Raw genomic sequence first — 27,286 nt, 5'->3', positions numbered from 1 at the left:
TGTTTTTCATTTATTTTTCTACCCTTGCCAAGTGTCTGTGAGTGTAGGGAACGGACAGATACACACACTCCACCCAGTCCACTGATGTAATACCAAATTATGAACTCAGAGGATAATATTAAAACAAAAACCTGTTCAACAGTGAAAAGTAAATCAGCAACACTAATAAATGCAAAGAAAACATATTATTATTATTACTACTGATGATTAATAATTGTAATAAGAAACCACTGATACACTGATTTGTAACTGATGTAGTGCAAAACACTGTAATACTACTTATACTGTAAAAATGATAATACTAAATAACAATAATTCTGTAAAATAACCAATAATGTAGCCCAGAAGGCCAGAAAAAAGGCTTGTTGCTTTGTTTGAGACGCTGGTAAATGAGAATCATCTGTTGTCGATGCTGTTGCGCAGCTCATGATGGGCAGGTTCACTTCAGTTGAACACATTAGTGTTCTGCTTGTCTCAAACGCTTCTAGCTCACACACAGTGAGGAAGATGGATTTCAGAAGCTTGAAGTTTCTTTTTTGTGTGATTTGTCTGGTGCGCTGCAGCCCGGAGCAGAGCTCCACCATGAAAAAGAATGGCAAAAAAGGTAAATGAAAAATCATTTGTTACTGTTTGGCTACAAACTTTTTACAAAGCATAAACCATTTCTATACCCACATATATATCTTGTGTATATACGTGTGTGTGTTTGCATATATATATGTATGTATATTGCATATTGTGAATTTAAATTGGCCTTGTGTATGTATAATGTGTAATTCTGTTTTTTTTTTTTTTTTAAATAAAGAATCAAACAGTGCTGCTATTGAGGAGCTGAGGAAACAAATTGAGCAGATTGTGCAGGATCTGAATCTGATCAAAGAACAACAAGCTTTACAAACAGGTAAAACGCTGCATCCATTTTAATGATTATTCTTACTAATTATGAATATTAAAAAATACTATTATTATTATTTGGTTGTAATAACAATAAATCACTATCAAAATTGTGGAAGTCAAGTGTGTTCTTGAAGTCAACTATAATTAAATATTTGTGGCATATTGTAAAAAAAAAAAAACAAACAAAAAACAAACAAACAAAAAAAACATGGTGTAGTATTTCAGTGATGTATTTATGACATTTACCAGCAGGGTATTTTCAGTTTTACTTTGGTTAAATGATTAACAACCAGACAGACAACAATAAAAAGCTTGAAGCATACTTCAAGTTTATTTTAAGTTCATCTAGGTACAAAGCTCAAGTATAATCTAGGTCGTAAGTATACTAAAATCATTGTAATAGTATACTTGTAAGTGCACTGTTTCAATAGTTCTGGGCAATAAATTGTCCCACATTTTCAGAACTAGTTTACATCATGTGTTTTTCTTTGTATTTCAACTACACTGAAAACTACACTAAAAGAGAACTTATAGATTAGTTACTGTTAGTTTTCTAGCAAACTTTGAAGTATGCTCTCTGTAAACTGCTACACATGCACTTTTTATGTGTTTTAAGAAACAGTCATGAAAGTGACTCTCTTAAAGTAAAGCTAAATGGCCTTTTATTTGATTAATATTACATTATCTGCAAGTACAGTTTATTTTAATATTACAAGTGGACATTAGTCCAGTTAAGTACATTTCTTTTTACATGGGTGATATCTGCATAGTATTTAGTTGTTGATGTACTTGTTCCTGGAAGACATTCTCTCCTCTGTATGAAATATGAGGTATGTGAAATTCAGTGTTGTCTGTTGTGTGTTAGTCACAGCTCATAACATTAAGAGCGTGTCCATCAGACTTGTTCAGGGTACTGACCTGGAAGCAAACTTTCAAAAATTCTTACTTCTTTTCTTCCCTCTTCAGTTTGCTTAAAAGGCATCAAGATCCCAGGCAAGTGTTTTCTCGTAGACACGACAAAGAAAAGCTTTCACGCCGCAAACGATGACTGCATTGCTAAAGGAGGAACACTCAGCAGCCCTCTTTCTGGCGATGAGAACGACCAGCTGTACGATTATGTTCGGCAGACCGTCGGGCCAGAAGGGCACATCTGGTTGGGTGTGAATGACATACTAAAGGAGGGCGAGTGGACCGACCAGACAGGCTCACTGATACGCTTTAAGAACTGGGAATCAGAGATCACCCATCAGCCCGATGGAGGCCGCAGCCAAAACTGTGCCATCTTGTCCAGTACGGCCAACGGGAAGTGGTTTGATGAGGACTGCCGTGGCGAAAAAGCATCTGTCTGCCAATTTAACATCGTCTAAGCCACTTGTAGAGCAACACCCTACAGAATGATGAATTAGACAGACATTTACAGTAGAATGTGTAGCAAAAAGTTTAGTTAAAGGTACGAAATGTATGATTTTTGCATTAAAATATCTAAAAAAAAAAAAAAAAAAAACCACTAGAACTATGTTGCTGGGAGGTTTTTGATTAGCTGGTTTAGGTGTGTCTAATTGGGGTTGGATCTAAGCTCTGCAGGACACCGGCCCTCCTGGACCGAGTTTGGGCACCTCTTATAGAATTTATTAACTTGTGTACTTAGATGCAACATCCGCCATCTTGGAAAGGTCAATATGTTGTCACACAGTAAAAATCAATTTTCTGAGATGCCACAACCCTGCACAGCCTTTGGTTGTAAAAACTGCCCAAATTTAATTTCTTGAAGAAATGGAATAAACTTTTACAGGTGATTTGGTTTGTGTTTTTAATATTTATCACCTCAGTATTGCAGGTTTTTGTAAAATGGTAACATTTTAATGTTGTGTTGGCCAACAGCTTTGTCTTGATGTATTGTGTTAGTTTAGCAAAATCATCTAAGTCAATCAAAGTGTTTTGCAGAGTATAAATATTCATAGATATGTAGAGTTACGGTTGCACTTGCTCTTGAGTGTTCATGGACCAAAATGGCGGAAGTGTAGTGGCTCTTTAAAATAGCTGCTAATAAGGCATCTATGTTTACATATCTTTGGCACCGATATTTATATAGAATGGTCGCAAAGTAAGTTCACAATCAAATGTAGTACCTACCCAGACAGTACAGGATTTTGGACGCAATGATTGTGTCTCTACTGTATGTAGTTTTGTGTATTTTGTGACTTGGAGCCCCCTACAGTTAAATGAATGGAATTAACTGGTAAATTTAACTCTGTCCTAGTTAAGGTGGATGGCATTACACGTGAATCTGTTGCAGCCATAAAAGCAATCCACACTTTTCACATTTTTTACATTCCCACTTACCAAACACTCTCAACACTCCCAACACAGACATTTTGTGAGGAGTGTGGGAAACAAACAGAAGCCATTCATCTTACTAAAAGTCAGTTTATCACTGGAATGGCTTTAAAACTAATATTTCAAGGTATTTCAACCCTTACATATAGTTTTTTAAAATAATTTACTGGGTGGTAGAACATATTTATTAGCTGAAATAAAAGAAAATACCAATGGACTCTCATGACACTTCAGAACTATTATATGCTTTGATGAATTAGTTTATATTGACAAAAAAAATTTAACGCCCCAGTTATACACGCTTATGAGGAAACTCCTGTTTACTCTGAATACTGAGGCCTGATTTATTCACGTTCGTGTAGCTGCAAGAACTGCCAAAATGGATGGAGCTGACTGCCATTTCTTCAGAATCTTTTGACTGATAGAGACAGTCATCGACTTGCGTGCAGCCTTGTAGCACAGCAGGCTACGCAATGCTCATTCCTGTATCTCAGGGAACCAAGGTTACATTAGTAACCGGAGTGTTCCCTATCAAAAGGTCTCGCCTGCTTATGGGGAATGCATCCAATAGCACCATGCTATAAGCAAGCCCAGTCCAGGAGCCCCCGTAATGAAGCCTACAAGCCCAGAAGTGCCTATAAGCATGAGCCAATTCTGGGACCCAAACCACTAAACTGACTTCTACATAACAAGAACTTCTCCACTTACACAGGGGATTAAGTAAATTAGTCAAACAAAATCCATGCCTGGAGGGCAAATCTGTCCAAGTTATAAAACTTGATAAAGGTAGACTGTAAAGACCAGCCAGAAGCCGCATAGGTAACACCAACTGGACCAAGCCCACAAGGAAGCTATTCCTCTGGTGGAGTGGGCCCTCACTCCAATAGTACATCGTAAGCCCACTGATGCATTAGCCAGGACTAAAGCATCAACTTTTCAGCCTGATAGTCTCTGCTTTGTAACTGGCAGCTCTAGAGCAGCCTCCGAAGCATGCAAAAAGCTCCTCTGAGTGCCGGCAGTGGTTAGAGCTGTCTACACATATTCTAAGGACCTGAACTGGGCAGAGTAAATTATTGCTGTGATGGGTGTCACATATTCTTTGAATGTGGAAGGGGTGCGGGCCTTCTCCAGCAGCTCTTGCAGAAAGGTTAGCATGAATGACACATCACAAGAGGATGGGTCCTTGTTCCGTACTGCACACCAGTCAGAAAAGACTAGTGTTGGGTTCGATTCCACCTAAGTCGAGTCCGAGTCGAGTCTTTAACCAATCGAGTCTGAGACAGGTCCGAGTCCAAAATGGGCTGAGTCAGAGTCAAGTCCGAATCCAAGGAAACACTACTGTTTGTTAGTGTCTTAACATTGTTTTAACCCAGAAGTGCACAAAGTCGGTCATGGAGGGCCGGTTTAGCTCCAGCCCCAATTAGACACACCTGAACCAGCTAATCAAGCTCTTACTAGGCATACTAGAAACCACCTGGCAGGTGTGTTGAGGCAAGTTGGAGCTAAACCAAGGACCAGGACCGAGTTAGGGCACCCCTGTTTTTAACCTTTACAACTAGAAAAACGCAATGTCAATTGAAATGTAAGAAAAGCAAACCTCTATTGGATCTTGCCATTTTGATTTTTGATTTCACAACATCTCATAATTAGTGCCCTACTCTGCTTAGCAAACTTAAAGTCATGTAACAGAAGTTATGGCTGACTTATGTCTTGTGACATATTTCAGAGTGAAACAGGTTTTAGAATGTGAAAAATTGTAGGGCGGGAATTGACTTTATTCATTGTTATAGTAAATGTATAAATTATAGGTAAAGCAGTAGGTATCTTGGTGATTGGTACCTTAAGAGCAGAAAATGTACCTCTCTATCTCTGATCGTGGCTATGTGTGTTTTTGGTCTTTATATGACAAATGTATAGACCTTAGACAGGGCGTTCAGATTTTTTTTCTTGGATGAAAACAAGGCTGTGAGGAATAAACTTAGTTGTTACAATGGCACACACTGTGTATAAAAGCTCTACATATACTCTTCAAAAATCACAGCCAACTCACACCCATTTTATTTTTGAATGCATTTATAGTTACATTAATTACAATAAATTACATTATGTAAGGAATAATTGATGAGGGGCCATTTAATTATTATAAAATCATGCACACCCAAGGTGGTTTTGGACCCATAAAAACTATTGCCACAAAAATGTTAGAAAAAAAAAACATTCTAGCTTTCTTTGAAGCTAGAAGCTGCCACCATGTTTAAAAAAATAGTAATAATTTCAATAGGCTACAGCAAAAACTAATAAACTAATGTAATTAAAACATTCTTAAACTTAGGCAATTAAACGCTAAGTATTACTTACAAGCAAAGAGATAAATAATTTTAAGTTTTTCAGATAGGTCTATCTAAAGGCTTCTACAGAAATAGCCTACTACAGACATTTCACAAAGTAATAAATGTAAAAATAAAACACTGCAAAATCTTCACTGTATACATTAAAGAGGATTTATTAAAATTAATAAGTAATTCAGTCAAGAACAGTGAGTGATTTTCTTTTTCTTTTGTTGTTTGATTAACATTTAAGACGCGGCTGGCGGCTGCAGGATTATACTGCTGTCGCTTTAAGATCTGACACACAGATCAAATATTTTGACGCATTAGTATTTCTCCCAACTGTTCAGTTTTACTTAAGACAAAACTGACTGCATTTACATGAACGAGCATGCGTGTAGCAATAAAAGAACCTATTAGAAGTTAAGCGAAAGAGAACTCGGCATTTGCACACTGACTGAGAGGAGCATCCTGTGAGCACGCTTTGAGTGTGTGCTCACATAAAATTGTACTCGAGACCGGACTCAAGTCTGAGTAGGAGTCCGAGTACCCCAACTCTAGAAAAGACTGTGTAGAGATGTTTCCTAGACAAGGCTCTAGCCTCCAAAATGGTGTTCATCACCCTCACAGAGAGCTGCAGAGACTCCTGTCGAGGGGCTAAACATGAAGGCTTCACAGTTCAGCCTGGGGATGCCAGATCATGCCTCTCGCTTGAGAGAGGAGGTCCTTCCTCAATGTAACTGGCCAAGAAGATGACTCCTCCATATCGGGGCCACTAGGAGGAGCGAGCACCCATGAAAGTTGTATTCTGAGGTGAAGAGGTCCACCTCTGCCCTCCCGAAGACAGGCCAAATTGGAGGTGTAGTCTCTATTCTCCTGGAGCTACATTGCCCCAGGACAGCGTGTCCACTCTTTGGTTCAGTGTGCCAATCTGAATGATGCCACTAGTCGTTGAATTGTCAATGAGCGTAACTGTCCCCAGGAAGACAACTCGCTGGCTGAGAGACAGAGAGCTCTTGGCTAAATTGATTTCCTGCTCCGATTTGGCTAACGAGGCACGCAGATCCACGCACTTCATAAAGGTGGCCAGAGAAAGTCTGAAGGGCAGGACTGTAAATTGATAAACCCATGAGGGAAATGGGAGTCCAGGAAGAAGACCTTGTCAGCATCCTTAATCTCCAAAACAATACTATAACAAAGGTGGCGCTTCAGCACCACCAGGTTGGCCATGGCCCTGCCGATTGCCTGCGTAGTGGCATTCATAGAGCGCAGAGCCAGGCCAGTCACTGTGCACAGCTCCTTAAAGGCATCAGAACTCGGGCCAAAATTTGGAGCACTGCCACTGTATGATGTGCAGAGCCAGTCTGCCAAATCATGCCTCTCACTTGAGAGAGGAGGTCCTTCCTCAATGTGACTGGCCAAGAAGCTGATTCCTCCACACTGGGGCCACTAGGAGTGAGCCCCTGTGAAAGTTGTCTTGTGAGGCGAAGAGGTCCACTTCTCCCCTCCTGAAGACAGGCCAACTTGTTTGAAACACTTGGGGTGTAGTCTTCATTCTCCTGGAGCTACATTGCCCCAGGACAGCATGTCCACTCCTTGGTTCAGTCTGTCAATCTGAATGGTGCCACCAGTCGCTGAACTGTCCTTGATCTTCATTAAGTTCAACAAAAGGTGGCGCTACAGCACCACCAGTTTGGCCATGGCCTTGCCGATTGCCTGCGCAGTGGCATTCATGGAGTGCAGCGCTAGGCCAGTCGCTGTGCACAGCTCCTTGAAGGCATCAGAACTCAGGTCGGCCATGTCCAATGTGTTGAGAAGATTGGCCTAAAGAACTTGGACCACTACCATTGTATAAAGCACTAAGCCAATCTGGCCAGCCTCCAAAAAAGCCTTGCCTGCTAAAGCAGAGGTGGTCCTGCAAGCTTGGATGGATGCACCACATGGGCCTTCGAACCCAGGGCTGATGGAGGGCAAAGAGGCACAGCGCCTGCCTCTTCCAGTGGGGGGAGCTTAAAATAAACCTTCTCTTCAGGGATCTCCTTATCGGAGATAAGGGCGGCAGAAGCGGAGAAATGAACAAGCACCAAGTAGAGGGCATGTCATGTCTTGGTAAGTTTGCCATGAACTTCCAGGAAGAGTGGTACTGGCTTCTGGTGGGATGATTGTCCTGTCTGCAGTTCCCACTCATCTAAGCAGCTGCGGACAGACTCTTTCGGTGCTAGCTAATCCAAGCTGAGTTCCTCTATAGCTCGCTGTCCGCACCGCCCGGTGTTGACTCTTTGGGAGGAAGGCTGCCAGGACCCTCTCTGAAACACATCTACTCCTCTCCATCTGAAGCTGTCAGCGACCAGGAATCACTGCAGACAAAGGGCACAAATCTGCACGAGCGAAATACACTGGTGAATCGAGGCACTGCAGAGAGAGTGAAGCATGTGGGACTTAGCCAGTGTGAGATCACTCGAGCCCGATAAATCAGTCCCATTGCTCCAGAAGAGCAGATGGGGGAGGACAACTTTTGTGAAGGAAGGCGATCCAAGAGCAAAGCAAGGCAAGACTCATGTTCTTGCAATGGGAGCAGTCTGTCCCACAGAGCTCAGCCTCAGACACTCACTGAGGCCATTTGAGGCATGCAGGGGTTCCATGAACAAGCCACACCATCGCAATTTTCTCTTAGGATATTTGCTCTTGTGTTTGTGCTGATGAGATGTGATCTTCTGCTGCTAGAGCTGTTCTACGGTGAGTAGGAGGCTTCAAGCTTCTTCTTCAGAGACTAGTGAAAATTCTGACAAAATGGCACTCAGAGCCAACTTATATAGCAGAGATTTGGTGGGTTGAAGCACCATTTATTCGTACAGCTACACAAATGTGTACCAATCAGACTTGAGTATTCAGAGCAGAGATGGGGACTCGAGTTTGAGACTCGGACTCGAGTGCGACTTAAGTCGCACACACAGTGACTTCAGACTCGACTTGAGACTCGTCCTCGAAAGACTTCAGACTCGACTCGGACTCAAGCTGCGGGACTCGTGAACAATGTTTATTTTTAGGAAACAACTGATGAGCTCGCTGTTATTCCCCTCCCTCCATTACCTATAACCTGGCCATGTAACACGCGACGTGTATCTGCTGCGTGCGGGCGCGGCCACACATTTTTTATTTTTTTATTTTAGGCGCGGCCGCCACACATGAGAGGGCAACGAACAAACATGTCGACTGCTGTGCCATTCATCGTTAGCTTTGGATTTTAAAACTTCAAACAAGACGGCCCAAACAGAAGAAGTGCTCAGTGCAAAATATGTGATATGAGGATAAAAGATTCAGTATAGACAGCGTCACTGATTATAATAGAGCTTTGTGATATCGCGAACTAAGCTTTTACTAATTTTAAGGGAGTTTGTAAATGAGATACTGATTTAATACAGCAGTTAAATAAACAAGATGTTATTATTAAGTGACTTTCATTGTCTGACTGTAACACTATTGCCTGATTTTGCTCTATTTCGTCGTCAAAAGTAGTCTGAAACAAGTCACAACTGAGCCGCTGCGCATCTCCATTCAAACACAGCGGTGTTTCGTTTATGAATGAACTCGTTTTTAAAACGAATCTAGTGAAATGATTCAATTTCCCATTCATAAAGACAGTCACTCTTTATTCCTAAATGAAGCAGCAGTTCAAACGAATCAAATGAATGATATGATTCAGTAATTAAATCAGTCTCTTGCCGCCACCTGCTGGCAGTTATTTAAATCATTTAACATTTCTGTATTAAAACAATTTGATTTAAAACATTAATCTCAACAATGAATTTAGGAATATGATTGCACTTCTGCCACCTCTGAGCCTCATTAAACATATGAAAAGGTAAAAACAAAAGTTAAATTCCCTTGTAAATCACTTTAAGGAGTCAAATATCACCTCATAATGGGAAGGCAAATTTTTTTATTAGATTTTTGGATTATTGTTTAGAATGTGCTCCTAAAATTTTGATTGTGCTACTAATTTTTTTAAATTAGGAGCACAATGTGATGTTTGACCATATTTGGTCTTTCTTAATTTTTGGTCTGTACTGTACTGTACTGTACTGTGTTCATGCTACAAGGCAAAATACAGATATTAACTTAAAAGTAAAGCATTCTTGGTGTTTTTGTCATGTTGCAATAGCCTGTTTACACTGATTATATACCAAAATCAAAGCTGATACTGTATGCTAATAGATAAAGGAGTCATTATAACATATTACATGCTTTGAGTTCCTTATATATAGCTATGCAGTGTTGGATGGGTCGCTGTACGTGATGCAACACTTATTATAACGAGAGACTTAATATAATCAGAGCTCAGAGACTTGAGACTTGACTTGGACTCTAGCTCAGAGACTTGTGAGCATCTCTGATTCAGAGTAAACAAGAGCTTACTCGTAAGCGTGTATAGGCAACAGGAGAGACCGTTTGATAGGGAACCAATAATATTCATTATGTAACCTACAGGAACCGGACATTTACACTACATAAAAAGTGAAAAGAGAAGCAAATACCAATACACTGGCAGCCATCTATATTTGGCAAATTGCTGGCAATTTTGTATAAATTGTTTACAATCTCATTTGTATGGTTTCATAATCTACTTATGACCCAATGAGGGTTAGGTTATGTAAGAATTTATACAAAATTTCCAACTCATACAATAGTTATCTCATGAGATTCGTTTTAAAAAAATGTGCAATTCTTGCCATTTATTTCTGTCTCTATAATGGTCTCTTAACTTTTATTGATACAATAACAGTAAAGTGCTACAAGGCTGATGCAAAATCATTAGAAAAGCATTACACAACTGATGTACTTTGAAAGTGAAGTTTCACTGGAAATACATTACACCACGTGTAATAGCCTATTCCATGTGTAAGGAATTCAGTGTGAAAATAATGCAGGGGAAATGATTCTCATGCTCTTTCTTGCTTCATCTGTGACATCAAAAATTTCCTGTTTTTATTAACTCCTATCCTCTCCAGCACTTGAAAATCAGTTACAGTCACAGATTTTTTAAAAACAGTTTCACAAACAGGACAACAACAGAATCAATGCTAACAAATCCAAATTTTGCTGTATTCATCTCAAGTTAGTTGAGTGTCTACTCAGTTCAGATTAATTAAAGTGTAAAGTTCATTGATTATGAAAAGCATTCAATTCAGCTATATGCAGCTCTACAGAAGACAACTTTGTCAATTTCCAGATCAATTCTGATATTACGCGTCTTTTAATTCCCAACTAAACAGGTCAAAGTCAACAGTGGCAAGGAACTAAAACTCCATCATGTGACAGAAATAAAAACCAGGCTCAGTTGGTGAACCAGTTCTCCTCTAGTCTTAGCAAATGAACACTGTGTGATATTGATTACAGGCTGCATCACAAGTCAGATTTATGGATTGATATCATTAAAAAAACAAACCTTTGCCAGTAATCATGATTTAGCACAATCATATGCATTAAGTGATGACAAATAATGCTAAAATTAAAATATTTTTATTTCATATGATGAAAAAAAAAAAACATTACACTAAAATGTGACACTATTTGAAAAAGAAAATCTTTCAGTTTTTACTGGTTTTGTGCATTTGCAATAATTGATATTGCTAGGTGGATATCTAAGGAATTTAGCTGCATAATTAAGCAGAAGTCAAAAAAAAAAGAAAAAAAACGTAAGTAGTGAACAGCCCAAATATCTACCTGACTGAAATGACATTTAAACAAACCTAATTCTAGAAACAGATTTATTGTTTTTTGTTAGTTCAATGTTAAGTCTAGACTGAAGACTGATAAGTTTTACCAGACCCAAGTGACAGTAGAAGCCCCCTTTTTTAAGTAGCTCAGTAGTTTAGATGGGTTTGCAGTGGAACCTCTAGCATCTGTTCCTTTTTAGATCCAGACAGCAGAAGTGGCCAGAATTTCCAACACAACATCATTGCAATTCGTAAATATATTTTACATTTTAGCTAACTTGTCTGAATTTGTACAATCTTATTCGTGCAGTACATTATCATACAATTCCCATGTGGTTAGGATGGTTAGGTTTAGGGGTAGGTTGTTTCCTGTCCAAACAAAATCACAAAATCTTTCCCTGAGATAGGGCTAGAATCTTCCATCAGTTGATCTTGACAGTTAAAGCAAACTCACTGTTCATGACTTCTGGCTAGATTTTGCCGTCACAGACAGATTTCCAAGACCTGCGACAAAAACCCCTAGATTACGGCCAGATTGCAAACCATTTTCAATCATTTTTGCAGAAATTATAACTTTTTCTAGACAATTCATGTCTTAACTTCTCAAGCTGTGAATAAATAAACAGAGATGTTTTAATATCAAAAACATACAATATTGATAACAAGCAGTGTGCTGACACAAAATCACTAAACATAAAAACATATGGGCACTCAAAAACAAACTTTAGTTTACAGTAGAAAATTATTTTCCTCTCACACACACAGTCTGGTTTCATAGTTACCTTCCTCTTCCAAACTCTTCGGTGTGTCAGATGTAGTTGATTGTCCCTTAACATAACCATAGAGCTCATTGTCAGTCAAGGCCTTGTTTTTAGTGATGAGGCTTTCATTGTTTCTGGCTGGTAAAGGTGGGTTAGTAAGAGGTGGATCATTCTCATTTGTACTGGCTTTTTTATATTCTTCTTTTTCTTCAAGCAGATGACTATATACTAGAGTTTCATCTATGTACGCATAGGTGTGAGGATCCTCCTCCTCCGGTGTTTTGGGGAAGCCATGGAGGCCTGGAAGGAAAGCATGCTCACTGGGATTGTAGACGGACACTGGGGGAGCTTTATTCTTCTTCTTTTTCCTGTGTGATAATAAGACGCTTTATTAAAAAAAAAAAAAAATCAATTGATACAATATTTGATAGGGGTTCAGTGTAGACAAACCAGTGTAGATTCTCTGGAGACTGAATATCTATAATTCTCAAATAAATCTGAAATCAAACTTTCACTAGAACTTTACGCCAAAATGTTTGAAGCGGGCGTGGCCACTTTTAGTTAAATGGCTGTAACTCTTGAATGGAATGAAATATTTTCACCAAATTTGGTGTACATGTGCATATAATCAAACCAGAGGTTGCATTAACCGAAAATTCTCTGTCATTGATGGAAATTTTTTATCAGTGACGATCTGAAGACCGTCTGTCACTTTGATAGATTACACTGAGGGTGATCTATTGTAAAATTGTAGCTGTAATTCCCACCCCTGTCCAGTTGCTGGCGAGTGCACTCCAGTCTGGCAGCAGAGCACAGGATACAGAACAAAAACGAAACTGTCACGAATGTTTTTCTATGCATTTTATTATGCACAGGCGAGTACACAGAAGCTACAACGATCTATCGTGCCACATTAAAGAGCGCCAAAACGGTATTTATTGCTTGAATTTCCTAAGGAAATTGACAGAATTTGAAATCTGAGACTTTGTTTCATATCAAAGGTACCGCAAAGCCTAGATTATTGCTATTTATTGCAAGGAAGACGCACTATGTACTGTCCATTCATCAACTGAAAACAGCATAGACCAAGAGATTGATTGTGATTTAAGAATCGATATTGGTTTGTTAAAATGAGAATCTATTAAAATCAAGAAATCAATTTTTTTTTTTTTTTTTTACCCAGACCTAGCGTATTTTGTTGTTTTTAAACACTGCACTGTTGGGTTCATGATTAAAAACAAAAATGTGAACAAAAATAAAAGCAATTACAAGTGTTATTCTAATTAAAATATGAAAATTAAAATAACGGGTAATAATAGATTATGACAGAATTTTTACGACCCTGTCCGTCATGTTGAAGTCTAGCGCAACCTCCGAGTCAAACTGATGTTTCACAAAAAAATGCAGCTGCTGGCCACTGGGTTACACTATAATTAAATGAAATTAGCTCTAACAATGCAACTGTTGGTCTGACTGTCTTAAAAATTGGCATGCAGTGTCTCTGTCCAAGGTGCGCTCATTGGGCCTGTTTGACTCGTGGCCCCAGAAGTCTGTGAGAAATTTAAAAGAAATCAGCCACCAGGAGGCACTATCACATTTTACATGTATGCAATTGATTGTACATTGTGCGATATTGTACATTTTACACACATTATTCAAATCAAGTCCGATTTCCTCATTCTGAAGAATTTTTGCCTTAATCGCTACTGTCAATCAAACTCTTTGTTAAATATTGGAGATTATTTTAAAAACCTCATTTCACAAACTAGTCCTGGATGTTTTGCTCAAATGTAACAAAACCAGTGAAGAATAAATCTCCGGACACCCTAGATCAATAATTATCAAAAAAGAAAAAAAAAAAAAAAAAAAAGCTGTTTTAAGCTGGAAGTATCTGGTTTTAGCTGGTCTCCCAGCCTGACTAGGCTTGTCAAGCTGGTTTTACCTGGTTGTTCTAGCTGGTCTCCCAGCCTAACCAGTTAAGAAAGTGGCCAAAACCCCTCTAAAACCAGCATGCTGACCAGCTATGACCAGCTAAGGCCAGGCTGGATGACCAGCTAAAGCCAGCCAACTAGCTTAGGCTGGTTTTAGCTGTTTTTTTTTCAGCCGGGTGTAATATTTGTTTGGCTATAGTAGGGTTATTTAAAGTATGGGCCTTCATGGCAGGCACATGACATATGAATACAAACAAAGTGGTTTTATAGCAGTTGTACAGGTAAAACTTAGTACATTGATATGGTCCTTTATATGTTATATATATATATATATATAATTATATTATATATATATAATTATATTATATATATATATATATTATATATATATATAAAAAATTCACAAAATTCCAACCTATCATTGAAGCAAAACAATGGAAAGCAGGGGGGGAAATCTCATTATGAAATAAATGTTTTTCTCTAGTTCATGTTGACCGCAATTATTGGCACCCAATTATTGTAACGTCCTTTATTCAAGATAACAGCTCTGAGTTTTCTCCTTTATTGCCTGAAGAGTTTGGAGAACACCTGACAAGAGATCAGAGACCATTCCTTCATACAGAAACTCTTCAGATCCTTCAGTTTCTCAGCTCCATGCCGGTGCTTTTTCTCTTCAGTTCACCTCACGCATTTTCTGTAGGGTTCAGGTCAGGCAACTGGGACGGCCGTGGCAGAAGCTTCATTTTATGCTCAGTGACACATTTTTGTGTTGATTTTGATGTTTGATTTGGATCACTGTCCTGATGGAGGATCCAGCCACAGCTCATTATAGAACTTCTAACAGATGCAGTCAGATTTAGATTTTTTATCTGTTGGTATTTGCTAGAATCCATGATGCCATGTATCTGAACAAGATGTCCAGGACCTCTGGCAGGAAAATAAGCCCACAACATTAAAGATCCAGCAGTATATCTAACTGTGGGCATGGGGTACTTTCTGTACCAAAACCATCTGGTGGGTTTGCTGCCAGAAAGCTCTTTTTTTAGTTTCATCTGACCACAGAAGCCATTCCCATTTGAAATTTAAGTCGTGTCTGACAACTAAATACGGTGGAGTTTGTTTTTGGATGAGCAAGGAGGATTTTTCTTAAAACCCTCCTGAACACCATGTGGTGATGTAGGGGCTGTTTGAATTTTTTTTTTAGTCTTTTGACCCCAAGACTCAACTAATCTCTGCAATTCTCCTGCTGTGATACTTGGAGAGTCTTTGGACACTTAAACTCTCCTCCTCACCATGCATTAGGACAATATAGACACACGTCCTTTTCCAGGCAGATTTGTAACATCTTTAGTTGATTGAAATTCTTAATTATTGCCCTGATGGTGGAAATGGGACTTTTCAATGCTTTGGCTTATTTCTTACAGCCACTTTCTATTTTGTGAAGCTCAACAATCTTGTTCTGCACATCAGAACTATATTATTTGGTTTTATTCCTTGTGATGGATGATTAAGGGAATTTGGCCTTTGTGCTCCTCATATTTATAATCCTGTGAAACAGGAAGTCATGGCTGGACAGTATCATACTCCTAGTCATTTTAGTGTGCTAAATAAATGCAAATATGAATGGGAATATACTTCAGAGATATTTTACTCATTATAATTTCTAAGGGTGCCAATAATTGTGCCCACTATGCGTTAGAGAAAAATATTTATTTCATAACGTAAGTTTCCCCCCAATTTTAATTGTTTTGCTTCAATGAAAGGTTAGCATTTTGTGAATTTTTTGAATGTAATATCAAAAAGATAAACAAAGCAGATTTATTTTCATAGCCGTCTTTGCTCATATTTACCAAGGGTGCCAATATTAGTGGAGGGCACTATATTTAGGTGCATGCATATATATATATATATATATATATATATATATATATATATATATATATATATATATATATATATATATATATATATATATGCATGCACCTAAAGGCCTTAAAGGAGAAGTCCACTTCCAGAACAACAATTTACAAATAATTTACTCACCCCCTTGTCAACCAAGATGTTCATGTCTTTCTGTCTTCAGTCGTAAAGAAATTATGGTTTTTGAGGAAAACATTTCAAGATTTTTCTTCATATAATGGACTTTAATTGTGCCCCCGATTTTGAACTTCCAAAATGTAGTTTAAATGCAGCTTCAAAAGACTCTAAATGATCCCAGCCGAGGATGAAGGGTCTTATCTAGTGAAAAGACTGGTCATTTTTTGCGAAAAATAAAAATTTGTATACTTTTTAAGCAAAAAAAGTTTGTGTAGCACAGGCTCTGGAACGCACGTTCTTGAATGATTCATTAATTTTGAACGGATCTTTAATGTGACTCGGGAAGAATGAGTCGTCTCGGGGAGTGATTCGTTCAGTCGCGCATGAGCAACATCCTATTAGGTTCTGTACTGGAATTATTTCACCTGTTTCGAGTCTTCGGGTTTTTCGAGTCGTTCGTTCATCTTATGGGGCTGTAACGTGATGAACGAATGACTCAAACCTGAAAACTTGTCAGATAAGAGGTGAGGTGAGCTAATCATAGACTAAAGACCCAGGTAAACAATGAATTAATCTTTTCTGTTTCTTATAGCGTTACAGTTTTGTTTTGTTTATAGTGTGATCAACGTTTGTGTAAGCAGTAGATGCGTTAGGGAAGTAATTATATTTTTCTAAAATGAACGAAATGACTTGAAAAAAAAATTTGTTCACTTTGCTGAACAAGACCCAAAGGTCCAAGGCGGTAAAATGATCCAAACTTCCATCACTACTACGAATCACGTCCAAGTTCATCGTCTGTGTACTCCCGCTCAAAAAGGTAGAGATGGCAAAAAACTCCATCTTATTTTCTCCTACAACTTCAGAATCGTCCGACATCGTTGTAGCTTTTTGTTTGTAAACAGCGTTTGACTTACTTGCACTTTCTTAGTCTTTGTGTGTTCGCTTTGTAAACACTGGGTCTGTGGTTCCACGTGACCTTTCGATGTGATTCAATAGTATGTAGTGTCATGAACGCGCATCTCAGAGCCTGTGCTACTAGGGGTGTAAGAAAATATCGATACACGCGTGTATATTTTGTTTGGCGATACTGTATCGATTCTCAAAAATGGAATATCGATATTTAAAAATAATAAAAGAATAGTTCCTGCTCCCGCCTTGGTGTAAAGTGTGGCGTCATTTCAGCTTTTGAGGTAGCGTTTGTTCCAGGACGCGACAAGCACCGGCTGCCTGCAGCTTTCTCTCGTGGTGGGGCGGTTTTGTGCAGTCTAGGCGATTCCACATGGAGCATAATTACAAACGGAAAAACTTGCAAAATCCAAAACTTGCAAAATTCTCAGAACAAAAAGGTTCTTAGAATGTCCAATATCTGTATTTATTTTATTGTTTTACAATTCTTTTGTTTTCTTTAGGAATCCTGTAAGCACTTTACTTTTTATTGATATTAAGCAGATTCCAGTAATTCTTAAGTTCAGGTCAAAATGATCTGACATGGTTACAGTTGTAAATTTAAATTGTAAAGCAGGGTCTAAACATATATATGGTCTTTTATAAAAGCTTACATTTTATACATTTAATAACTAAAGAATCTTGCAAGCACTTTATTTTCCCCCTTTACTCGTACTGCACAAAAAGTGATTCAATAACACTGAATGGTTTGCATATGGTTGTGTGTCCTTAATTAGAGCTTTCCTAAAATTGTCCTATTCATAAAATAAGAAATAATCCATTATATCGCCTTGTTCGCAATATCACAGTGTATCGCAACATATCGTATCACAACCCCTGTATCGTGATACGTATCGTATCGCCAGATTCTTCCCAATACACAGCCCTATGTGCTACACAAGCTTTTGTGCTTAAAAAGTATGCACATTTTTATTTTTCGAAAAAAATGACCGATCGTTTCGCTAGATAAGACCCTTCTTCCTCGGCTGGGATCGTTTAGAGCCTTTTGAGCATTTAAACTGCATTTTGGAAGTTCAAAATCAGGGGCACAATTGAAGTCCATTATATTAAGAAAAATCCTGAATATTTTCCTCAAAAACCATAATTCCTTTACGACTGAAAACAGAAAGACATGAACATCTTGGATGACAAGGGGGTGAGTAAATGATTTGTAAATTGTTGTTCTGGAAGTGGAGTTCTCCTACATGTTTTTGCAAAACTCTCACCTGAGAACGATCCAGATCCCCACGGCTATTATGATCACCAGCACAACTCCAACAATACTCAGGATGATGGGCAAAAGCTTGTCTGAAAACATGACAATAAATTTCACTTTATCGTTTCAAATTTTTCTTTTATATTACACGGAAATTCTAGTGGGAATTTAGAGAACAGAAGAAAGTTAGTTGCCAGTTAAGGCTGTCTCACTTGTGCCGTTTTGCTGTGTGATCTCCACCACTGCCCGGAAGGCTCCTGTCGGTGACTTACAGTTAGTCATGTTCAGGTAAAAACTTTCTGGAACCAGGAGATCCTTAATCTTCACATCTTTTTTAGTGCTGTACAGTGTCTTTTGAGAACGAATGGTCTGCACTGCAATGTTTGTGTGCACCTCCTTACATTTGGGCTGGCTGACGTTTCTGAACATCAGATTACTTTTAAACTGGGGCTCAAGGTTAACAATCCAGGACACAGTGCTAGACGGTTTCATGCCAGACGGCCAGGCTGGGGTCGCCAACACGGTAGGATTATCCATTTTTGGTGCAACAGTGAATATATAGTCCTCTGTATGAGGAAGGCAGAACAGTAATGAGTAAAAACTGATTTTTGATATTTGCACTAAAGATATTTGAGCAGGTACAGCACCGCTTTATGGAGGTATAATGAAAGCACTTGCCTGATATAGCCTGTGTATATGAGTAGGTTAAAAAGGGTTTAGTTGCCAAATTCCGGTCATTGAAGCTCCTAACAGAGGCAGTTATTGCAATCTTGGATTCACGGATTTGGATTTTCTCAATGGTTCCCCTTGGACAAAACTGCCCAAGAGTGATGCTGGAGTTAACATGGGACACATTTAGCAGGATGATGCTGTTGCATTTGTCTTCAGGCAGACAGTGACGCAGATCTCCTGCAGGAGACTGTAGCTCCACCGCACTGTTCTGAGGGCCATGAAGGTGCCAGATGATCGTCTTCAAAACTCCTGGGATACACTGCTGCTCGTAGTTGAAAATTAGAGGGAATGGAGTGGATGCACAGTCTTTCCATTCTTTACATTCTGTTGATAAAGAAACACAAAGTATTTTGATGAACAGAGGAATATTTCAGAAGGAACATAAAAGACTGCTGACACCAAGAACGATAACTATAACAATAACTACATATGTGTGGACAATGATGTCCTGTATTGTGATGATCCTGAATTCTGATGGGCTGTTAATGTTTTCATCGTTTTATCAGCTAGAAAATTAATTCTGAAAGAAATTCCAACAGTTGTTCCTATGTGTTGTTAAAATTATAGTTGTAGTTTGGACTTCCTTATTTTCAAAGAATTAGAAAATTACTAAAACTTAGTAGTTTATTTATGGTCCTTGGTGTGAACGGGCCTTGATCCTTATTCATTTGTTTTCTTCTTCTTCTTCTTATTTGTTTCTGAAAAACTCAACAGTATCACCAACTGTTCCAAACTCACATTTAGGTCTCTTTTTTTTTACACCTTTAGGTCTAAACACATTTTTTTCCCCTCTAATTCTATTGGTAGAGTAGAACGAACCCATTAGTTTGCAACCTTCACATTATGATGAATACCATCTTGTTGTTTTTGGTCCAAAGAATAAAAATTATTTGTCACCAAAACTGGATCAGATAATTATGGAACCACATTTCCACCACTGAATAAAAAATAAAAAAGGATATTGCAACTTTTTCCCCTCAAAATTTTTATACAAATTCGCAACTGACTTTTTTTCTCAGAATTGTGAGATATAAACTCACAATTGCAGACAAGTTAAGTCATAAATTCTGATCAATTAAGTCAGAATTGTGCGATATAAACTCGCAGTTCTGAGAAAAAAAGTCAGATTTGCAAGTTCATATCTCACAATTCTGACTTTATTTTGTGAGTTTGTCTTAAAATACAGAATTAAGAGATACAAGCTCAGAATTGTGAGAAAAACTGTCAGAACTGTGAGATAGAAAGTTGCAACTTACCTTTTTTATTTTTTTTTATTTATTGGCGGAAACAGGCTTCCATAGATAATCTCTACAAGCATCCACAGAAAACTAAGCAAACAGATTTATGATTTATTTTTATAACCATTAAACTCAAAACTTGTAAGTTATTGTCTTATTCAAGACTCAGAGGGATTCAGTTTAGTACCTATGGTCTGGTTGACAGTCAACTCTATTTCATCCTTGTTACAGTCAAAGGAGTTCAGGACAAAATGGTTCCCTGAAGCTATGGTGATCGTATCCATTATGACCGAATCCAGTTTCAGCACACAGGTTGACTTGGGATCCTTTTTCATCACACGTATCTGTACTGCTTGCTTCTCAGGCAGATCACCCTCACATTGCCCTGCAACAGTGGAAAGAAGAAGAAAAACAGATATCAAATGAACATTATATGCAATAAGTAAGGCATAACGTGCAGTCAGTCTGTCATTTTCACAAAATAAAACTTACAGAGTTATAAAACAATGAGGATGTTTTATTATGAGAAAAGAGATGTTAAAGGAGAAGTCCACTTCCAAAACAAAGACTGACATATAATGTACTCACCCCCTTGTCATCCAAGTTGGGTTACCCCTAACCTAACTCTGACATGGTAATCTGACATGACGAAAAAATTGTAAACAATGGATCAAACTAAAAGCAAAACTCCCTACTGCATTTAGAATATAAAAACAATAAGTCAATTTAATGTTTGTCATGGCTGTCTGGTCAGTGTTGAAACACTGAAACAAATGAGCGTTGATTCAACACTGAATCAATGACTGCTGCTGTATATTTCATTCGTCTCCACCCTAATTAAACAAGTGAAAAAGAAAGGTTAAATGAGGTGAGACGTTAGGCTCTTCAAAATCTCCTGAAGAGAGAGCAAGCTCTCTTCTCATTTCCTGTATTCATGAGTCATGGCCTGGAACTATTTGGGTTTTCCATAATGACACAACAGATGGCTCAATCAAAGTAAGGCCTTGTGTAAGCACAGTAAATCAAGAATGATAAAGCAATCAATCAAAAAATACTAAAAATGGGTCATGAAAATAGTCATGCAAATGCAATAAATCTTAAGACTCTAAAACATCTTTGAGATTCACTCCTCTAAACCCAGTGTTAGAAAACGACAGTAAAGAGTAACACGTTGGTGCTTACACTACATACACTGTAAAACTATGTGAATGAAATTAGGGTTTTCAACCACTGACAATGGGTAAAATTCAACTGCAGAGTTTAGCTCCAACTTGCCTCAACACACCTGGCAGGAAGTTTCTAGTATGCCTAGTAAAAATTGTTATTCATCAATGAATCCTGAAAAAAAAGAATCACAGATTCCAAAAAAACATTTTGCAGCACAACGGTTTCCAACATCGATAATTCTAATAATAAATCAGCACATTAGAATGATTTCTGAAGGATCATGTGACACTTAAGGCTGGATTAACCGCTGATGAAAATAAATTATATTTTAAAGTATATTAAAATAAAAACCATTATTTTATATTGTAATAACATTTTGTAATATTACTTTTTTCCTGTATTTTTGATCAAATCAATGCAGCCTTGATGAGCATAAGGGACTTCTGTAAAAAAAAACATCACAGGTCCTACTGATCCCAAACTTTTGAGCGGTAGTGTAGTTACTTAAAAATGGACAAATTAAAAGAAAAGTTTGTTAAAAGCAAGAATCTAAAAGAATATTAAAATATATTTAATACTTCTTGAGTTACAGGCACACAAACTTTAAAAAAATAATATTATTGGCACTCAGGTGAGTATAAAGCCATATTGATATCTAATATCTGTGGAACTAAACATTGTAGGGCCTTAAAAATAAAAAAAAAAAAACAAAATAAATGTTTATTAAGAACAAGAATATAAAAGAATATTGAGATATATTTAATACTTCTTATTTTACAGGCATGCAAACTTTGGGGGGGGGATGTGAAAAGTGCTTTTTAACTGTCATTATTGGCATATAATGCAACAAGGACTGCAAACGTGAACTGATTTTTACCAACAGACCCACCGATCACTGTAAAAATAAAATAATAATGCTACCATTTCTTTTTTCATCGTTTTTCTCCCTCCTCTAGTTTCAAATCTCACTTGAAACGTGTCATTTTGACCCCTCTCTACAAAATAGTTGATTACTCAGTAAATATGCATCCATTGCATTTAGTATTTTGGCTTTTCTCCTTAATTTACGTAGGTTTTTTTTCACCAAAAACACTCAAACATACCCAACATGATTACAATAAAAGTAAATAACAACATGCAATTCTAATCATAGAAACAAATAATTTCTGTTACATACCCTTGCTTCTCTTGATGGCAGAGATCTGGAAGTGCACCATTAGGGCTTGCGATGGAGGCTGCGGCACAGACATTTTACAGTTTTGTATGGACAGGTTAAAGTTTCCAGGCTCCACCGACGGCTGGCTTACATTCATCAATTTCACCAGAGGGTCTTTGCCCTGCCAAGTGTACTTCATTGTAGGGATGTTTTCAGGTTGGAGGCATGTTGGAACAGTGTAGTCGAGAATGCGCACATCAGTGTAGTACGCTTGGGGAACCGTAAAATACCACATTGTCTCAGCACTTTCAGGAAAAGCGTTTGGGGTAAAGAAGTCCTGGGTTGAACTCCTCTCTGGGAGAACAACATGGATATTAGCCAGTGCTGTAAAATAGAGAAAGTTCGACATTTCACATATGCCGAGTTTGTTTAGACAAACTTAAAAAAAAAAAAGTTTAACATTGTACTTACAGTTAACGAGACGTCCCAGTGATACGCCGATAACCTTCGCGTCCAGAGTTCGACCTCCAGACACTTCCAAAGACAGTTTGCCATCTTTACGCACGTCGATTTGTCTAATAGTTCCATTCTGACAAAACCTTCCAATGTTGACATTCTCCACTGTGAGCATGTAAACGTGTTTGTCTGGGCAGCTGTCTGTGGGATGAATCTGCCGTAAACCAGTCCTACTGAAATTCAAATGTAAGATCTGTGTGGCTGTTGGCTTCAAATTCCAGATGAAAGTGCGATTGAACTTTTGAAGGGCATTGTGTTCTTTGGGTTCAATGTTAAATACTGTGGAACAAAAGTGCATGTCAGAGAAAGACTACAGGAGCTTTATGTTAAGCGTGGATTAAGCATGCATTAGCAGTAAAATCAAGCATTTGTGACCCTGGACCACAAAACCAGTTTTAAGAAGCACAGGTATATTTGTAGTAAAAGCCAAATATAAATGGTATGGGTCAAAATTATTGTTTTTTCTTTTACGCAAAAGACCATAAGGATATTAAGAAAAGATCATGTTCCAGGAAGACATTTTGTACATTCCCTTTCGAAAAATTATCAAAAATTAATTTTCGATTAGTATCACGTATTGCTAAGAACTTCATTTGGACAACTTTAAAGGCGATTTTCTCAGTACTTTGATTTCTCTGCACCCTCAGATTCCAGATTTTCAAATAGTTGTATCTCGGCTAAATATTGTCCTATCCTAACAAAAGCTTATTTATTCAGCTTTTAGACAATGTATAAATCTCAATTTCAAAAAATTGATCCTTATGACTAGTTTTGTGGTCCAGGGTCACATTTAATAGGCTTGTTTTTATTTAATAGGTCTTCATACAGATGCTAAGATGTGTAAAAAGCAGAAAAAATGTAAAAATTATACCTTTATTTATGCATTTTATGCAGACGTTTAATAATAATACAAAAAAAAAATACTTGTCTTGATAACCAGTGAAATATGAATGTCTAAATGAAAATGTAAAGAATACAAAGTTTTTTTTTAATTTTTTTTTTTTAATCTAACAGCTCTCACCATTATCTCTGATGATCTGCACGGTGAATACATTCTCTGGCAGTGAACAGCTGAAATCCAAAAGCGTGGTACTTTTGAGGACCACGGCCGACTGGCACAACTGTTGTGTGCCCTGTTTGATACAAACTTTGCAATTTGTCTGGAGACTAGAATTAATGCGGATGGTTGTGCCCAGTTCAACAGCAACACTGAGCTCTGCACTACCTGAAATGATGCATAATGACATAACATGCATAATAACATATTTTTATTAAATAAACATCAATACTTTAGATTAAAATGTAAAACTACACTACCGTTCAAAAGTTTGGGGTCAGTAAGACTTGTAATAGTCTTTAAAGAAGTCTCTTATGCTCATCAAGGCTGCATTTATTTGATTAAAAATATAGAAAAGAAACAATAATATTGCAAAATGTTTTTACAATATAAAATAATGTTTTTTATTTTAACATACTTTAAAATAGAATTTATTCCTGTGATGAAAAGCTGAATTGTTATCAGCTGTTACTCCAGTCTTAAGTGTCACATGATCCTTCAGAAATCATTCTAATATGTGGATTTATTATTAGAATGATCAGTGTTGGATAATATCAACAGTTGTGCTGCCAAATATTTTTTGGAACCTGTGATTTTTTTTTTTCAGGAGTCTTTCATGAATAACAAGTTTAAAAAGTACAGTGTTTATTCAAAATATAAATATTTTATAACAATGTAAATTATTTATTATTAACTTTTAATAAACTTTTAATTATTAACTTAATACATCTTTGGTGAATAAAAGTATTAATTTCTTAAAAAAAAAAAAAGAAACAATAAAAATGTACTGACCCCAAACTTTTGAATGGTAGTGTATATAAGGGAAAAATATATTTTAGACACTTTAATCATAACCACCGTAACCTTTAGCTCTTTTCAGATATACAGGGAGTGAAAAAAAATGATAAAATTATTTATAAAAACACAAAAATAATGCAGTTTAGATATGCACCCCAAAAACAGCACAGTTAAAAGGTGTTGATTTTTTTATGGAAAAGATATTTGTTATTCGCCAATATAAATCCAATAAATCAATAAGTCCAACACCCTGCTGTCGTTTTTTTTTTTTTTTTTTTTTTTTTAGCTCAGGAAATGACGAGGTAGATTAAACAAACACACTGTTAACCCGTGTATTTTAGAAGAAAAAAAAAACCCGTGTATTTTAGCTAAACCATAATTAATTTCCTAACGTGAAAAGCATATTTAAAAATTACCAAAATACTAAATGACCAAAACATCAAACCTGATTAAATCTTTAAAAACGGTGTAACCTCATAGTCAGGTTGAGTTTATAAAACCAGTAGATTTAGATTCACATTTAAATTAGAGAAGAGGTAAAGATTAATCCCAATAAGTCTGTCTGCCAACCGCCAATAAACTCCAGAAGAAGATTAACTCCAATATACTGCACAACAACATCGATAGCAAGTTAATACCTGTGCAGGTAAGTGTTAGGTGGGTTTGGCTGTTACCTGTGAGCTCCGGGACAGACGACAGGAAAAACCCAAAAAGGAGTGAAAAGTACGTGAACCGCCAAATTCGCATGACTTTTTAGCATTAAAACTCCTTACAATGGCCTAAAAATGTGAGAGTGCGCCATCGACCGTAGACATGTCATATCTTCAGTGTTCTTCAGAGAATATAAAACGTCTTCCTGGTTTGCGACAGACTTCACCTTAGTCATCTATGCTGCCTGTATGGATCCGATGAAGCATGCAAATGATCACAGAACCCGTAGGAACGACGACCTCGTATTCACTCACGTCACTTAAAAAAAACTTGAGCTAGAGAATAAAATGAACAGGTAGTAGTAGGCTAATTTACCTGCTTATCATGTGATCAACCTGTAGCGTTAGTCCCGCCTCATGTTTTATAACCTCATTTATCAAAACAGGTAAGCGCTGGTCAGTACTTAAACGACCTTGTTCTCTTTCTCCTTTTTCTTTATCCAGAACAATGTTAATTGTACATGTAAAGTGGTATTTATGTAGAAATGCACGAAAATGCTTCAAGTATGGAATATCTTAGCCTACTTCAACATTAAACAAACTAACAAAGTTACTATAATTAAATGTCAAATATTTAGAAGCAGTCATTTAAAATAATTATAAAGGCAAATTCATTAGCTTGTTTGTAATTCAAGGTGTTTGGCATTTTTGGCATTTTTTTAGACTATGGCAAATGGAAAAGTTGGAGCTACCAGCTAGTTGCAACAAAACTCTTTTATGACTAAAGAGTTTTTTTCCCTCACTTAGTTTGTTTCAAATGGGCACAGGCCAAAACCTGTTAGTCTGTTGGTGCATGCTAACCAGAAATAGCACTATCTTTGTCCTGTATAAGAAATGTAAACATTTATCAGTAATTACTCAGTGTGTTACAAATATCTGTGTAAATATGTGTATACATTAAATGAATATTTAGGATCCAATACAAGCTCCACTAAATAAATAAATTAATTAAATAAATAATTTTAAATATATATATAATTTTGACTTTTCTTTTAAAAAAAGGCACTGGTAATGAATGGACAAGGGTACAACTATAAAAAACCGATACACATCAAAGGCAATTTAAAGGTAGAAAACATACATTTATTGCAAATGAATGCTTTTAATATTCTTATAGGTTAGTTCCAACTTAGTTTAGTTTGGAATGAAATTAATTAAAGGCTCTGGAATCACGCCACTTTAAACTAAACAGCTATCCTGTAGGAGGCGCTGTGAGACATTGTTATTTTATCCATTTGCACACATTATGCCACACTTTTAGAAGGATCAGTGGAGATGTTGTTTGTTCAAGCGAAGCTGAACATTAAGAAAGTCACAAAAGAAAAAAGTCATTATAGAGTCATATAAGAGATGCAGCACAAATTTTTCTAATTTGTGTGAGTAAACTGAACATGCAGCAAGACAGTAACCCTTCATACAGTTCAGAGTTGAATTATGATTACAGTTGTGGTAGTAATTTAAAAGGTAATTGTTATGTTGTGTCATGCATGTAAAGTCTGCATGAACTATGTTTCTACTCATCTCTGCTCCCATGTCTTATTTCAAATGTTATCACAAGAATATGTATTTATCAAACCGTTGTGAAGATCTAAGCCACTTAAAAAGCCTGTCATCACCCATTTTGACTAATTTACATATCTGCTCAATGCAATGTCCAAACTAAATGAAACTTGATAGGCATAGCCAACAGGTCATTCTGTGGGTGGATGCCAAATGACTTCACAATATGTCAATAGGGGGCGCT

The 27,286-nt window shown here is 37.2% G+C and overlaps 2 protein-coding genes across 2 annotated transcripts; one reads left to right on the top strand and one right to left on the bottom strand.

The window, feature by feature from the left end:
* Nucleotides 1-443: 443 nt before the first annotated feature.
* Nucleotides 444-2,693, top strand: clec3ba (C-type lectin domain family 3, member Ba). Its single transcript, XM_051130564.1, has 3 exons — nucleotides 444-604; nucleotides 806-901; nucleotides 1,864-2,693. Exons 1-3 carry the CDS (start codon nucleotides 508-510, stop codon nucleotides 2,262-2,264), a joined length of 594 nt encoding a protein of 197 aa, XP_050986521.1. The 5' UTR covers nucleotides 444-507; the 3' UTR covers nucleotides 2,265-2,693.
* A 7,628-nt stretch (nucleotides 2,694-10,321) lies between these two features.
* On the bottom strand, nucleotides 10,322-25,910 carry cdcp1a (CUB domain containing protein 1a). Its single transcript, XM_051132439.1, has 10 exons — nucleotides 25,507-25,910; nucleotides 23,999-24,202; nucleotides 22,933-23,256; nucleotides 22,483-22,845; nucleotides 20,326-20,523; nucleotides 18,847-19,224; nucleotides 18,381-18,734; nucleotides 18,179-18,260; nucleotides 12,061-12,407; nucleotides 10,322-11,782 (listed from the first exon to the last, which is right to left on the bottom strand). The coding sequence occupies exons 1-10, from the start codon at nucleotides 25,577-25,579 to the stop codon at nucleotides 11,736-11,738; spliced, it is 2,370 nt and encodes a 789-aa protein (XP_050988396.1). The 5' UTR covers nucleotides 25,580-25,910; the 3' UTR covers nucleotides 10,322-11,735.
* Nucleotides 25,911-27,286: the final 1,376 nt, after the last annotated feature.

This window comes from Labeo rohita, chromosome 16 (genome assembly GCF_022985175.1).
Source record: "Labeo rohita strain BAU-BD-2019 chromosome 16, IGBB_LRoh.1.0, whole genome shotgun sequence".
Classification (NCBI taxonomy): domain Eukaryota; kingdom Metazoa; phylum Chordata; class Actinopteri; order Cypriniformes; family Cyprinidae; genus Labeo; species Labeo rohita.
The sequence above is the reverse complement of the archived record's forward strand: the minus strand, read 5'-3'. Positions and strand labels throughout refer to the sequence as shown.